At 52.6% G+C, this 12,259-nt stretch overlaps 1 protein-coding gene and 1 long non-coding RNA gene across 4 annotated transcripts; one reads left to right on the plus strand and one right to left on the minus strand.

Annotated features, from left to right (window-relative positions):
- Window positions 1-616: 616 nt before the first annotated feature.
- On the minus strand, window positions 617-10,373 carry DNPEP (aspartyl aminopeptidase). 3 transcript variants are annotated; one of them, XM_059928758.1, is made up of 15 exons: window positions 10,319-10,373; window positions 9,625-9,718; window positions 9,452-9,540; window positions 9,243-9,356; window positions 8,933-9,058; window positions 8,584-8,714; window positions 8,213-8,288; window positions 7,993-8,100; window positions 7,172-7,249; window positions 6,104-6,187; window positions 4,918-5,078; window positions 4,477-4,516; window positions 4,250-4,351; window positions 1,127-1,294; window positions 617-756 (listed from the first exon to the last, which is right to left on the minus strand). In XM_059928758.1, the coding sequence occupies exons 1-15, from the start codon at window positions 10,322-10,324 to the stop codon at window positions 706-708; spliced, it is 1,428 nt and encodes a 475-aa protein (XP_059784741.1). In that variant the 5' UTR covers window positions 10,325-10,373; the 3' UTR covers window positions 617-705. The 3 variants fall into 3 exon arrangements, with proteins under 3 accessions (XP_059784741.1, XP_059784743.1, XP_059784742.1); XM_059928760.1 differs by lacking the exon at window positions 10,319-10,373 and adding an exon at window positions 10,131-10,302; XM_059928759.1 differs by lacking the exon at window positions 10,319-10,373 and adding an exon at window positions 9,904-9,923.
- On the plus strand, window positions 10,016-10,642 carry LOC132369247 (uncharacterized). Its single transcript, XR_009504306.1, has 2 exons — window positions 10,016-10,170; window positions 10,591-10,642. It is a non-coding gene; the product is annotated as an uncharacterized LOC132369247 (long non-coding RNA).
- Window positions 10,643-12,259: the final 1,617 nt, after the last annotated feature.

The following is a 12,259-nucleotide window of genomic DNA, read 5'->3' on the forward strand; positions in this document are numbered from 1 at the left end:
ACTTAAATGATCATATTTATATAAAAATTAATTTTCGTATTGGTATCCAAAAATTTGGAAAGACACCAGTTAGCACAATTATTTTGATAGAAGAGTTTATAAGCAGACATTGACTTTTCCTGTTTTGATTTTTTTCAGTAATAATTGTTTCTTGGTAATTGTTAACAATTAAGTAACACCAGTGGCTGCTAAGTGAAGTGGATGATGCAGGGTGATGCTGAAGCCCGGACTCTGTCCTTCTCTTGGCAGTGCCTGGGAGAGATGGGGAGGGACTGGGGGAGAGAAACAGCCTGGGCTGCCCAGGGTGGCTCTGGGGGCATCAAATGCTGAGCACCCAGACCTCAGAGGGCTGAGCTGGGCTCCTGAACTACTCTGGGAAGGGAAGGACCGGGGATGGCAGAAGAAGTGACCTTCCCATAGTGAACCTACCATCTCCGCCCACTCAGGCATGAGCTTAAAAAAGAGAAAAGAGATTTGAAATCAGGCCTCCATCAGGCTCCCAGGATTTGCAGCCTCCTCTACCTGTACCCCAACTTCCCCATCTGTTCTGGTTCCAGAGGTTTAAGCCGGCTGAACGCCCACGCCTCCAATCTCCAAAGAAGCACAACAGAATGAGTTTGAGTGAAAAATCCACTTTAATAATCCAGCTTCAGCTCAGCTGAGAACTTCCCCTCTCAAGTGCAAGAGAAGTCTTTCCAAGAGGCCTCAATCCACGAGGAGGTTATGGCTCAGAGAAGGGAAAAGTTCAAAGAAGCCCTAAAATAATAGGCAACATGGAATTTGAGATTAGTAGAGACCAGATGGGGGTGCCCCACTGCTCACCGTCCACCAACATGGCCCCAGCTAGAGAGGAAGGCATAGTTGCCTCACGCACACTTGACAACTGCCCCAGGCTTCCCATCCCTGATCCCCTCTCTGACATTTCATTATCCTCTGGGGGCTGATCAGGGCCCCTGTGCCTTGAGAAGAATGGGGACCCTTCTTTTCCTACATGGTAGCACCAAGACAACCAGCCCCATGACGTAGGCCAGCCACTTAGTGATGGTGATGTTGCCCCAGCAACCAATCCAAGCACTAGATGGGGAAGGAGCCCAGTTGCCACGGTGATCGGTGGGGTGGGAGTCACCTTGAAGAGAGTGAGGGTCTGGAGTACTCCTGTGGTGCAGGCTGTCTCCCGGATGGAGTGCATGGCCAGTTGGGGGCTGCCTAAATCCAGCACCCGCAGCCCCAGCCGAGAAGCCAAGATGGGTCCAATGGTGGTCCCGCAGGGCGAGTCATTCCGGACCATGAGATCCTGGGGAGAGGAGGAGAGGTTCATGAGCAACATGAGGTGTGTGTTTATTAAGGCCCAGGAGGAAGTCACCTTAGAACTGCAGGGCTGAAAGGGGTCTGGTACATCGTCCACTTCGACCTCCTCGGAGGGTGAATGTGACCAGCATAAAATCACAAAGCCAACACTAAATGGCAGGACCAAAGGACAGCAGATTCTGAATTGGTCCCATTCTCTGCATCTGCATTACCACCACCCTCATCCAGCTACCATCATATTGCCTCCCACGTAATCCATTCCCCACATGTTGGGCAGAGGGATTTAAAAAATATGTGTATCCTTTATGTCACCTTGTTCCTTAACATGCACCCCTCCCTACCCACACACAAAGAAAAATCACTCAGTAATCTTAGTGGTTTTAAATACATGGCTATTGGCATTTTTAAACTATTTTATTTGTATTCTGGTAAAAAAAAAAATAAGAAAATCATAATATGATGTTAGACATCAAGATTTTCCACATAAGGGAAAAGAGAATTACAAAACCAAATAAAGTAAGTAATAACTATTCTTTCTTAAAAAATGAGAATCACAGTATTAACTCATGTTTTTTAAAATACATATATTTTTTCCTAGCCACGTCCATAGAAATGGCTCCAAAGCATTTCCCCGCCCCCAATAACAATGAACACTCATGGTGCCGGACTTCGGTCTCTAACATCAGTATCCATCAAAAGCTACCAAGTCTGGGGAGAGAAATGAACAAGATGAGCCTGCAATTTCTTATTGTGCCAAAATGCAAGACAACTTTCCAGAGTCATGACAAAGGCCACAGGAGTTATGTTGAAAGGGCTCCCACTGGTCAAAGTCATGACAATTTGAGCATGAAATAACATGATTACAGTGGACCAGGTTCACACTGAACCAACAAAACTGAACCAATGAAAATCTATGATTCTACATAATGATCATCAAAAAAGGAAAAGAAAAAAAAAAAAAATCCTTGTATTTGCCAGCATTTGAGGCAGCCATTAAAACACCTCACCTTGAAAAGTGGTTATTTAAGGGAAAGAATAACATTTGTCCTGTCTTTCCAGGAGGAACCATACTTCACAATAACCAAATGGCCCTACTTGATGGGGGAAAGTTCTACTTCATAGAAGAATGACAGCTAATAAACGTAAAAGGAATAAAAGAATGGGGGGGGCATTTTTCAGTAAACTCTAATGAAATTATGGATTTAGGCAAAGATTATCAATTGGTGTTAAAACCAGACACCTTTCTGGTTGATGGGGAACTCATCACTTGTACAGGTTTACTATCCAATCAAAAGAGAAAAACCTCCAGATGGTGGAGGGATTGAGGGCACCCCCCCAAATCCGGTGATCAATCTTATTATCGCTAAGAGTGAATCACCCAGATAATACGTGGATGACACAGCATGAAGAACACACCAGTCACGATGTCTTCTGGCCAAAAATGTTTAACTTGAATCCACCGAGCCTTTAGATATGAATTCTAGATTATAGGAGATACGGGGGTTAGAGGCACAAGCTCAATGACGCCAAGAGGAAGCAAATCCAGGAAGGAAATTATAAAGGATGACCAGCCTGGTTTCTTCAAGTCAATGTCATTTAAAGAAAAAGAAAAAAAGAAAAAGGAGGCGGTGCAGCTTTGCTAGATTAGCAACCAGATATAACTTGTGGTCCTGAACTGGAAACTAAAGTGGGACAAACAACTGTAAAGAATGTTTTGGGGAAAACTGGGGAGAACTGAAAATGATCTGTACATTAAATGAGATACAAATTTACTGAAACAAAAATTCACTGAAATGGATAAAAGTAAAAAAATAAAGCAAAAGATATATCTAAATATCTAAGAGTGAAAAAATAAAGCAAAAGATGTATCTAAAATGATTTCATTTTTTAAAAAATGTGTGTTAAGTATATACATAGAAAAAAATCTGGAAGAATATACACAAGTCTCTGGGGATTGTTTTATTTTCTCATTTCCATTTATATTTTCTAAAGTATACATGTCCTGCTTCTGCTGTAAGCCATTAAAGAAAAATCCCCTAACATCTTCCTACTGCCTTGGAAGAAAATCCAAACACCCTTCCACAGCCTAGGAGGCCCTGCATGACTGGCCTGGGCAGGCTTCTCCCCCGTCCCCCTGCTGCTCTCACCCTGGCTCCACCACTCTGGCTCTGGCTCCTCCTCGTAGACCAAGCTCACTCCTGTGCCCCTGGGAGCTTTTGCCCTTGTCCCCTCTGGCAGGGATGCTATTCGCTCCTAGCTGCCTTGTTCTCAATACTTAGGTCTCAGCTCAAGTGTCACCTCCTCAGAGAGGCCTTCCTGAGAATGGAACAACTCAGCTCTACAAGGGGGGCGTGGCACTGTGCAGCAGAGAGAGCCCTAGGCTGGGGATCAGGATTGCAGGGTCCTAGGCCTGACTCACCAGGACCTGCCTGCTATGTCTGTCACTGGACCACCTGAGCCCCAGTCCCTGATATATGTATTATCCTAACATGTGTATTATATATTGCATATCTCTCTCTCTCGTTCTCTTCGACTAGATGTGCCATTGACAATGAGTTCCAGGTTTCTCGGCCCTGAACTTCTCTAATGGAAGCCGCCAGGGTGTGTAAGAGAGACACAGAGGAGCTGGGAGTGCTGGGTAGGGAAAAGGCAGGACTAACCCACTATGTGCCATGAGCACACTGTACCTTGAATTCCATTTTACAGGTGTGGAAACTGGAAATCAAGGCGTATTAGGAGATGAGTCCAAGGTCACAGACCAGCACCATGGCAGAACCAGCACTGATTCCAGCTCTGCCTATATCCAAACCCCAATGCTCCTCACTCTACTGGGACACCCCCCCACTACAGACTATCTACAAGGCTTCCCTCATTGGGGAGCTATCTGCTTGTACCCCCCCACTCCCTCCATCACCCCTTCCCAGGTAGGGCCCACCCTCACCTGCAGGGGCACCCCGACATTGCTGGCCACCTCTCGGATCAGGGCCTCTGAAACCGCATTTGAGGCGTAGCGTTGCTTGCTGTTCACCTTGATCACAGGGCCCTGAGGAGAGCAAAACCAGGAGTCAAGAGTGAGGCAGAGATGGGTGAGAGGCCCAGAGGGAACAAGATTAGGGCCCGGAACCAGCCAGGCCTCCAAGTCCCTAGGGAGAAGCAGGAGCTCCTCACCTTGTGGAATAAGGGCCGGTGGTTCTCCTCATGCTTGTCCCTGTAAGAGACAGAGAAGGGACGGGGATGGCAAACAGGAGCTGGGCCTGTCAACACCCACCTCTCTCCCACAGCAGACATCACTAATGGATCACAGCATTCTCTCCCGCCCAGCCCGGCAGGACCTGAGAATCACGCGAAACACAGTGCTCCACGCAGCCTCCAGCTACAGAGGGAGATAGATTTGCAGATAGGACCTATTTGGATTGGTTAGGCACCCATGACTTTGACCCAGCTGAGCCTTGGAGCAGTCAGAATGAAGTCCCCTCTGAACCTCCTGGCAGAATGCGGAGGAAGGGGAAGGGGAGAGGCCGAGGCCCAGGCCCAGGGCTGAGCCCGAAGGCAGGCCACGCTCGGGTCTCCGGCTGTGTGAGGACTGCGTGCCTGGCACGGGAGACTCACAGGTAGTTGGGGTGCACAGCGTGGGCCATGTCTGCGCTGATCATGTAGGACTTGGGGATGGCTTCCTCAAAGGCCGTCAGGTGCTGGGGCGACGCCGAGATCCGCCGCAGCACCAGCTCCGTCAGCAGTGACTGTGCACCCTGTGCGCTCTCCGACCCCACCTGGCGATAGCAGAGGCCTGGCTCTAGGGGTCCGGGCTCGGGGGCTGGAGCTGGAGGCCAGGCAGAGGGGCCCACGACCCAGACTGGCCCAGGACCCCACTGAGTCAGTGGGTGGGGAATGTGGGCTGTTATCAGCAACCTCCCAACCCTGTGCCACCAAAAAGCTGATGGTGAGCTGGGGCCAAACTGATCCTCGGCCATCTCCGGGGCAGAAATAGCACTTTCCAGTCTACTTCCCTTCTTGGCTCCCTTCCTTCTCCGCTGACCCTCACATCTGGGGCTTAGCACAGGTGCCCCACCTAACTGGTCAATCTTCTTTCATGCATGTGACAGAGGCTGCTAACTGTCCATGATCCCTTCTATAATAGAACACCCGGGTTGTAGCTGAGCATCGGACCGCTCAGCTAGAGATGACATTCCCAGCTTCCCTTGCAGCTAAACATGGCTATGCCAAGTTCCAGGGAATGCAGGCAGTGATGAATGCCACCTGTGGGTCATGCCCTTAAAAGGATGGGTGGACACTGCCCCTTTGCCCTTTTCTTCCGTCCTAACTCAGTACAGACACGGCAGCAGAAGCTGGACAGCCGCCCTGGACCCTGAGATGGACACCATGTGTTTGCGGCGGCAGAGACCTGTCCTGAACTGCTAACTCCGACCTGTGCGGTTACCTGGAGAGAACTGCGCAGCTGTGCAGGCTCTTCCATGGCGTCTAAGCCTGCACCCTAACCCAAGCACACAGGGAGAGGACCCAGCCTGGGCTGAGTCCTGGCGCCACCAGGGTGAAAGGGCAGAGCCCCTGTCCTCGAGCAGCTCACCACGTGGCACACAGAGAGACGTGGGAGGTGTGGTCACGCTAAGAGCAGATACGTGCTGATCCAGAGGGGACACCGAGCGCTGAGGAAGCACAGGCAGCGTCCCACCTGTCTTTGCAGCCTCCAGAATAGCCCTGGCTCACCGTGGCTGCTGGACACGGCTGGCTACAGAAGACTCCCCAGAGGAGACCCTCCCCAGACCCCTTCACGTACCTCTTCGTTGTCGTACAGGGCAATCATGCGCACGTGAGGATCCGCGGCCAGGGAGGCAGGGGATGCGCAGGAATCGATCAAGGCCTAGTTTGGGGAGAGAACCAGAGAATCATCCTCCCCGCTCCTCCTTCCATAACTCAGCCCACCAGCACTTCGGGGGTTCACACTCGCCGGCCTGCTTCCCACCGTCATGGCTGGAGTGAAGCGGGCTTGGGCTGTCACTGGCCTGCATCTCGCAGGGCGCTGCCTGGTGAGGGGACATGCAGGGCCCTTTACAATGGGATGGAGAAACCCCTCTCTGAGTGTTCTCCCAAACACAAAGGCAGGAGGATGTGTAAGACGGAGGGGAAGGGCTGAGAATCCTGGAAAGTCAGAAGGACCACACAGATCACGTAAACTAATTGGCCTCAGTGAAGAGACTGAGGTCCAAAGAGGAGACTGTGATCCGTCAAGGTGCCGTGACTGGCTGGCCGGCTGCACAAGTGGATATGGGTCCCACGTCTGGCTCTGGTCTCAGTTACAGCCCAAAGTGTGTCTCCAGGAACAGGATGGGGCACAAAGGAGAGTATGAAAAGGACAGAGGGAGGAACAGGGATGAGACGTGAGGAAGCGAGGGAAGTAACCAGGGTAGAAAGATGGTAGGGAACATCAAGGTGACCAGGAGGAAGAGAGACCACACCACTGAGATCCCAAGGCTCAAAGACGGCTGGATGGGCTTAAGCCAGGGCTTGGCGGGGAAGGCGAGCAGGGAGCAGAGACAGAAGGATGATATTGCCGTATGGGATTCGAGAGCCTTTCCTGTGAAGCAGAGATTAACTTAAAGGAGAAGCAACAGGAGCAGGGTTAGGACAAGACACTGTGATGCCCTAAACAACCTCTCAGCCTTCCCCCTACCTCAGCCCCTGGCCCCAGGCCAGTGCAAGGATGGGGCCAAGAGGAGCGATGCTGACGCTGCAGCACTTAGGCCCCTCCCCATGGTCCACCCTGCACCAGGGGCCTTCTTATGACCCATAGGGCTTGAGGCGGTCCCCCCGCCCCAGTGCTCCTGGGGGTGCCCTGGCTCCTCACCTGCAGGGCACAGAAGCAGCTGTGCAGATTATCCAGCCGAGGGGCAAAGATGAACTCCTCATAGGCACCACCCAGGACCTAGAAAGACAGGACAGTCATCCTGACCTTCATCCCTTCCCCCGGACTCACCCTCTTCTCCCAGCTCCAAAGGGCCTGTGCTTGAGCGAGTCTCCTTGGTTCCTTGTGCAACCTCTCCCAGCCCCTGGCCTAGAGCAAGCATTAGGAGCCCGCTGTGCAGAGCTGAGCAGAGAATGGAGAAGTGCCGGGCTGGAGATGAGGGATGGGAGGGTGGAGGCCCGTAGTTCGTGACCAGTTCCTGTGGGACAGGAAAAGGGAGGGGCTGAACAAGAAAAGAAGAAGGAAAACTAAGGAAATAAACAGAGGAGACCGGATGAGAAACAGAAACAGCGCATGTTCAAACAAGGCCAAGCGTCCAAAGACATAGCAATCTCCTACTGTCGGCAACTGGGAGAGACACAAGGACAGGCTCCAGGAAGAGGAGGGCCACATCCAGGCCTCTTGTCCTTAGAGGTTTGGAGCCAGCACAGGTCAAAGTGGACAGGGACCCCTGTAGCAGAAACTCCTGGGGAATCTGTGGAAAGCTGATGCCCAAACCCCACCCTACACAGTCAAGTAGGCAAGTCTGAAGTGGGAAACCTGCCCTTTTTGAGACCCACTGCCCTGGAAGCAGAGTGGGGTGGTGTTTACTGGGAAAACAGGGATGAGAGTAATTGGGGGACTGGCAGAGGTGACGAGCGCTTGAGGGGACATGCTGGGATCCCAGAGGTCCCCACCCACGAGTGCCTGCAGCTGTTCCTCACCGCAGGCTGAGTGTCCGCAAGACACAGCTCCATCTCCAAGATGTCCTCGGAGCTCAGCCCCAGATGGGCACAGAGAAGGGACATGAGCACCGAGTGGTGCCGGTCATCCTGCAGGACAGAAGGATGCTGGGAGGAGGGTCCGCTCCTCCCTCTCTCCCCTTCTCAGAGGACCAATCTCTTCCCCCCTGCTCACCCCTTCCCATGAGCAGGAGGCTCTTACTACAGCACTGAGAGGGCCTGGCTCAGGAGTCCCCTTCTCCAGCTCCTCCTGGACTGCTGTAGCAAGAATGGGAACCCTGTGGGGAGACACGTGAGGGGGTGTGTGTGGGGAGGACCGGAGGACACAGCAGGGCGGGACACCCCTGAGCTCAGGCATCCCCTGATGGGGAACTGCCCTGGTCCTTCAATTCCCAGCTCGCTCCCCACATGGCAGAGCTGTGAGGGCCCTTGGACATCAGCTGGCTCCCAAGAGTAGAACCTGACAGTGGCCACCGTTAGGTAGTGGTCTCCCAGGTCCCAGCGGGGCCCCTTCCATCAACTGGTGCCACACCCTACCCCTCCCAGTCACCACAGCCTCCACTCCAGTCTCACAGGTGCATCTCCATGTTGGGCCCAAAGTTCTCATTGACGTTTCGCTGCAGATGGATGGCCAGGTGCGGGATGCGAAGAATGGGCTGGCCCACGTGCACCAGCCGCTGCTCCAGCCGGCCTGAGGTAGGGCACTGTGGCCAAACAGGCGGGTCAGCCCAGGGTGCCCTCCCCCAACTGCAGTTGGTTAAATCCCCCACTTCAGCCAGACTGACCAAGGTGGTCCTCTGACCTGGACTGCCCCTACCCCCCCTTCCCCGGGGTGCTCTCCACAGGTTCCCTGAAGGAAAGTGACAGTCAATCTTCAGGCGGCTGAAGCTGACAGCCTCCCAGATCCAACCCCAGTTCCCACCTTGACAATGACACGTCCAGCCAAGGTCAGGTCACGGTCAAACCAGGTGCTCCAGATTCCACCACCATAGGTCTCCACACCAACCTGCTGGAAGCCCACCTGGCTGCGGCGAGACCGCCGTTTCACCTGAGTGGGACAATGGGGAATAAGAATTCAGCGAAGGCCACCCGACGTGATTTGGAGATGAGACAGACGGTTGACAAGCTAAGTGACAGAGAAGGGCCCCAGGTGTGGAGGAAGGGGGTGACAAGTCTTCCTCCCTGCTCACTCCCTGATGCCTCCCGTCCCCAGCACAGCCCCAGTTCCTTACCCGGAGGCAGGGGCTGTCCGTGTGGGCCCCAATGAGGCTGAAACCGTTGCCAGGAACATACTGGCCACCCACAGCAAATGCGATGATGGTAGAGGAGTTCCTGGTCAGGAAGTACTGGGGTGGCGGTTTTGAGTTGGATTAGCCAGCCAGCTGGCGCAGGACTTCGAGCCCCAGCCTAGGTTCCTGCCTCTCCCACCCCACCCTAGTACCTTGCTCTCGGGCTTGATATCCCAGCTCTCCGTCTCTTTGAGTTCATGGAAGCCAGCCTGGAGGAGGCGGTTGCGGCACTCGGCCACAGCTGTAGGGAAAGAACCCTCTTACAGCGATGGAAGCCGGTAGAACATACCGGCCACCACCTGCCTCGGCTGCCCTGGTCACTCACCGTGGAAAGGAGAGGGGCTCCGGTTCACGAACTTGAGGAGTTCCCGGGCCGCTGCTTGCACCGCCTCCTTGCGGGCCCTGCCGCTCATGGCCACCTAGCGGAGGGGGCGCTCAGATTCCTACGAGGTCTAGGACCCCTGATCTATCTAAGCTTCGGGAACTCTCCCAGCCAATCCCCACGAAGTGACCGCTCCAAGGCTCAGACCTCTGCTTCCGCCCCTTTCCCCACCGAGGGACGCAGATGCCGGCCCTCCAGCCAACCAACCAACCCCCAAAGTACCACAACCAGCGCTGCGCTCCCCGCCCGGCTCGTCCCAGACGGCCCGCCCCCGAATCCGAGCTTCAGCCCAGCCCCCCAAGTCCCGCCCCAAGTGCCCGACCAGCTGGAAATCCCGGTCAGTTCCCAAACTCCGAGCTCGCAATCGGGCCCCTAACTCTGGGCCGGCCTGTACCAAGCGCGCGATCCCATCCCGGAACCAAAGCCCTGTTCTCTAGGGAACACTCCACCTCGGTGTCTCGCAGGCCACCCTTTAACAACCCCAGGAAGGTAAGGTCACCCGGCGCCGGACTTTCGGTTTCGTTTAGGGTCGGGCGGAACCCCCACGTCAGCAAGCGCGCTTCTGCGCTTGGGCCTGAGCGGGCGCCTGGCCGGGTCTGCGATCGAAGTTCGTGCGGAGCGAGCGGTGGCCACCTACCTGCATGGCCTTACGCGTGGGCCTGAGTCCACTCGCACGGCCCGCCCCCACTCTCGCCGCCCTCCCCGTCCCGCCCCGCCCCCGCCGCTCGCCCCGCCCGCCCCGCCCCCTCCACGGTGGTAGCGGGCGCCCTCTGCCGACCGGGAGGTGCTAGGACAGCCGGGAACCGCCAGCCCCCGCCCCTCCCCCAGGTCAGGGACTCCAGGTAAAAACGTCCCTGCTAGCTCACCTGGGCCGACGGGTGCTGTACAAAGTGCTCTCTCTCTCCACAGGCACCCTGGTGATAATAAAAGCAACGTGGCTAATGTTCATGGAGGGTTCACAGTAAGTTTTAGCTTTATGATAAAGCTTAATGTGCTAGCTTGTTTCATCTTCACCACTGCCCTATCAACTTTATATCTTTACTGTCCCATTTTATACGTGACCAAACCGAAATACAGAGACGAGTAACCTGTCCAAGGTGGTAAGTGGCAGAGGTGGGGTTTGGACTCAATTAATTTGATTCCCGGGGCCTGGGATAACCCACTTTCAGACTTTTACTGGGCTTTTTTCTTGGTAAATGTTACGTTACACGGGAGGTCCCTAAGCAACAGAGAAATTAATGACTTGTCCAAGATCACATAGCTGTTTGGATACATCTGGAATTTGACTCTGACATCTGTACTCTTTGCCCTTCTTAAAACGACAGAAAAAGACAAACTCCATATGTTCTTGGAGGCAATTCCCATATTCCTGTGTCAAGAGTGGTAAGTAGCAATTTAAAAAACCCAGGCAGGGACTTCCCTGGTGGCGCAGTGGTTAAGAATCCACCTGCCAATGCAGGGGACATGGGGTTGAGCCCTGGTCCGGGAAGATCCCACATGCTGCGGAGCAACTAAGCCCCTGTGCTACAACTACTGAGCCCACGCGCTACAACTACTGAAGCCCACACACAGCAATGAAGGCCCCACGCAGCCAAAAATAAATTAATGAATAAATAAATTTAAAATAAATAAATAAATAAAACCCCAGACACACACCAGTCAGAAAGGCCATCATCAAAAAATCTACAAACAGTAAATGCTGGAGAGGGTGTGGAGAAAAGGGAACCCTCCTACACTGTTGGTGGGAATGTAAACTGGTACAGACACTATGGAAAACAGCATGGAGGTTCCTTAAAAAAACTAAAAATGGAGCTACCATATGATCCAGCAATTCCACTCCTGGGCATATATCCAGAGAAAACCATAATGCGAAAAGATGCATGCACCCCAGTGTTCATCGCAGCACTATTTACAATAGCCAGGACATGGAAGCAACCTAAATGCCCATCGATGGAGGAATGGATAAAGAAGATGTGGTACATATATACAATGGAATATTACTCAGCCATAAAAAGAACGAAATAATGCCACTTGCAGCGACATGGATGGACCTAGAAATTGTCATACTGAGTGAAGTAAGTCAGACAGTGAAAGACAAATATATGATACCACTTTTATGTGGAATCCAAAAAAATGGTAAAAATGAACTTATTTACAAAACAGAAATAGAGTCACAGATGTAGAAAACAAACTTATGGTTACCAAGGGGGAAGGGGGGGGGGGAGGGACAAATTGGGAGATTGGGATTGACTTATACACACTACTATATATAAAATAGATACCTAAGCAGGACCTACTGTATAACACAGGGAACTCTACTCAATACTCTGTAATGACCTATATGGGAAAAGAATCTAAAAAAGAGTGGATATATGTATATGTATAACTGATTCACTTTGCTGTACAGAAGAAACTAAGACAACATTTTAAATCAACTATCCTCTACTAAAAATTAGTTTAAAAAAAATAAAACCCCAGGCCCCTGCCTAGCCATCGATTCTGATCAGGACTTTGGTGGCCCCTAGATTCAAAACAGGGGCCAACTACCAGGGTTGTTATCAACATTCCAGGGATTACA

This window comes from Balaenoptera ricei, chromosome 7, assembly GCF_028023285.1.
Source record: "Balaenoptera ricei isolate mBalRic1 chromosome 7, mBalRic1.hap2, whole genome shotgun sequence".
Lineage (NCBI taxonomy): Eukaryota > Metazoa > Chordata > Mammalia > Artiodactyla > Balaenopteridae > Balaenoptera > Balaenoptera ricei.

What these genes read in the sequence shown, in the direction of transcription:
- DNPEP (XM_059928758.1), bottom strand. An exon ending in CTGGACGTGTCATTGTCAAG is followed by an intron (nt 8,715 to 8,932) that starts GTGGGAACTGGG and finishes GTTTGGCCACAG; the next exon opens with TGCCCTACCTCAGGCCGGCT. An exon ending in TTGCGGACACTCAGCCTGCG is followed by an intron (nt 7,250 to 7,992) that starts GTGAGGAACAGC and finishes CTGTCTTTCTAG; the next exon opens with GTCCTGGGTGGTGCCTATGA.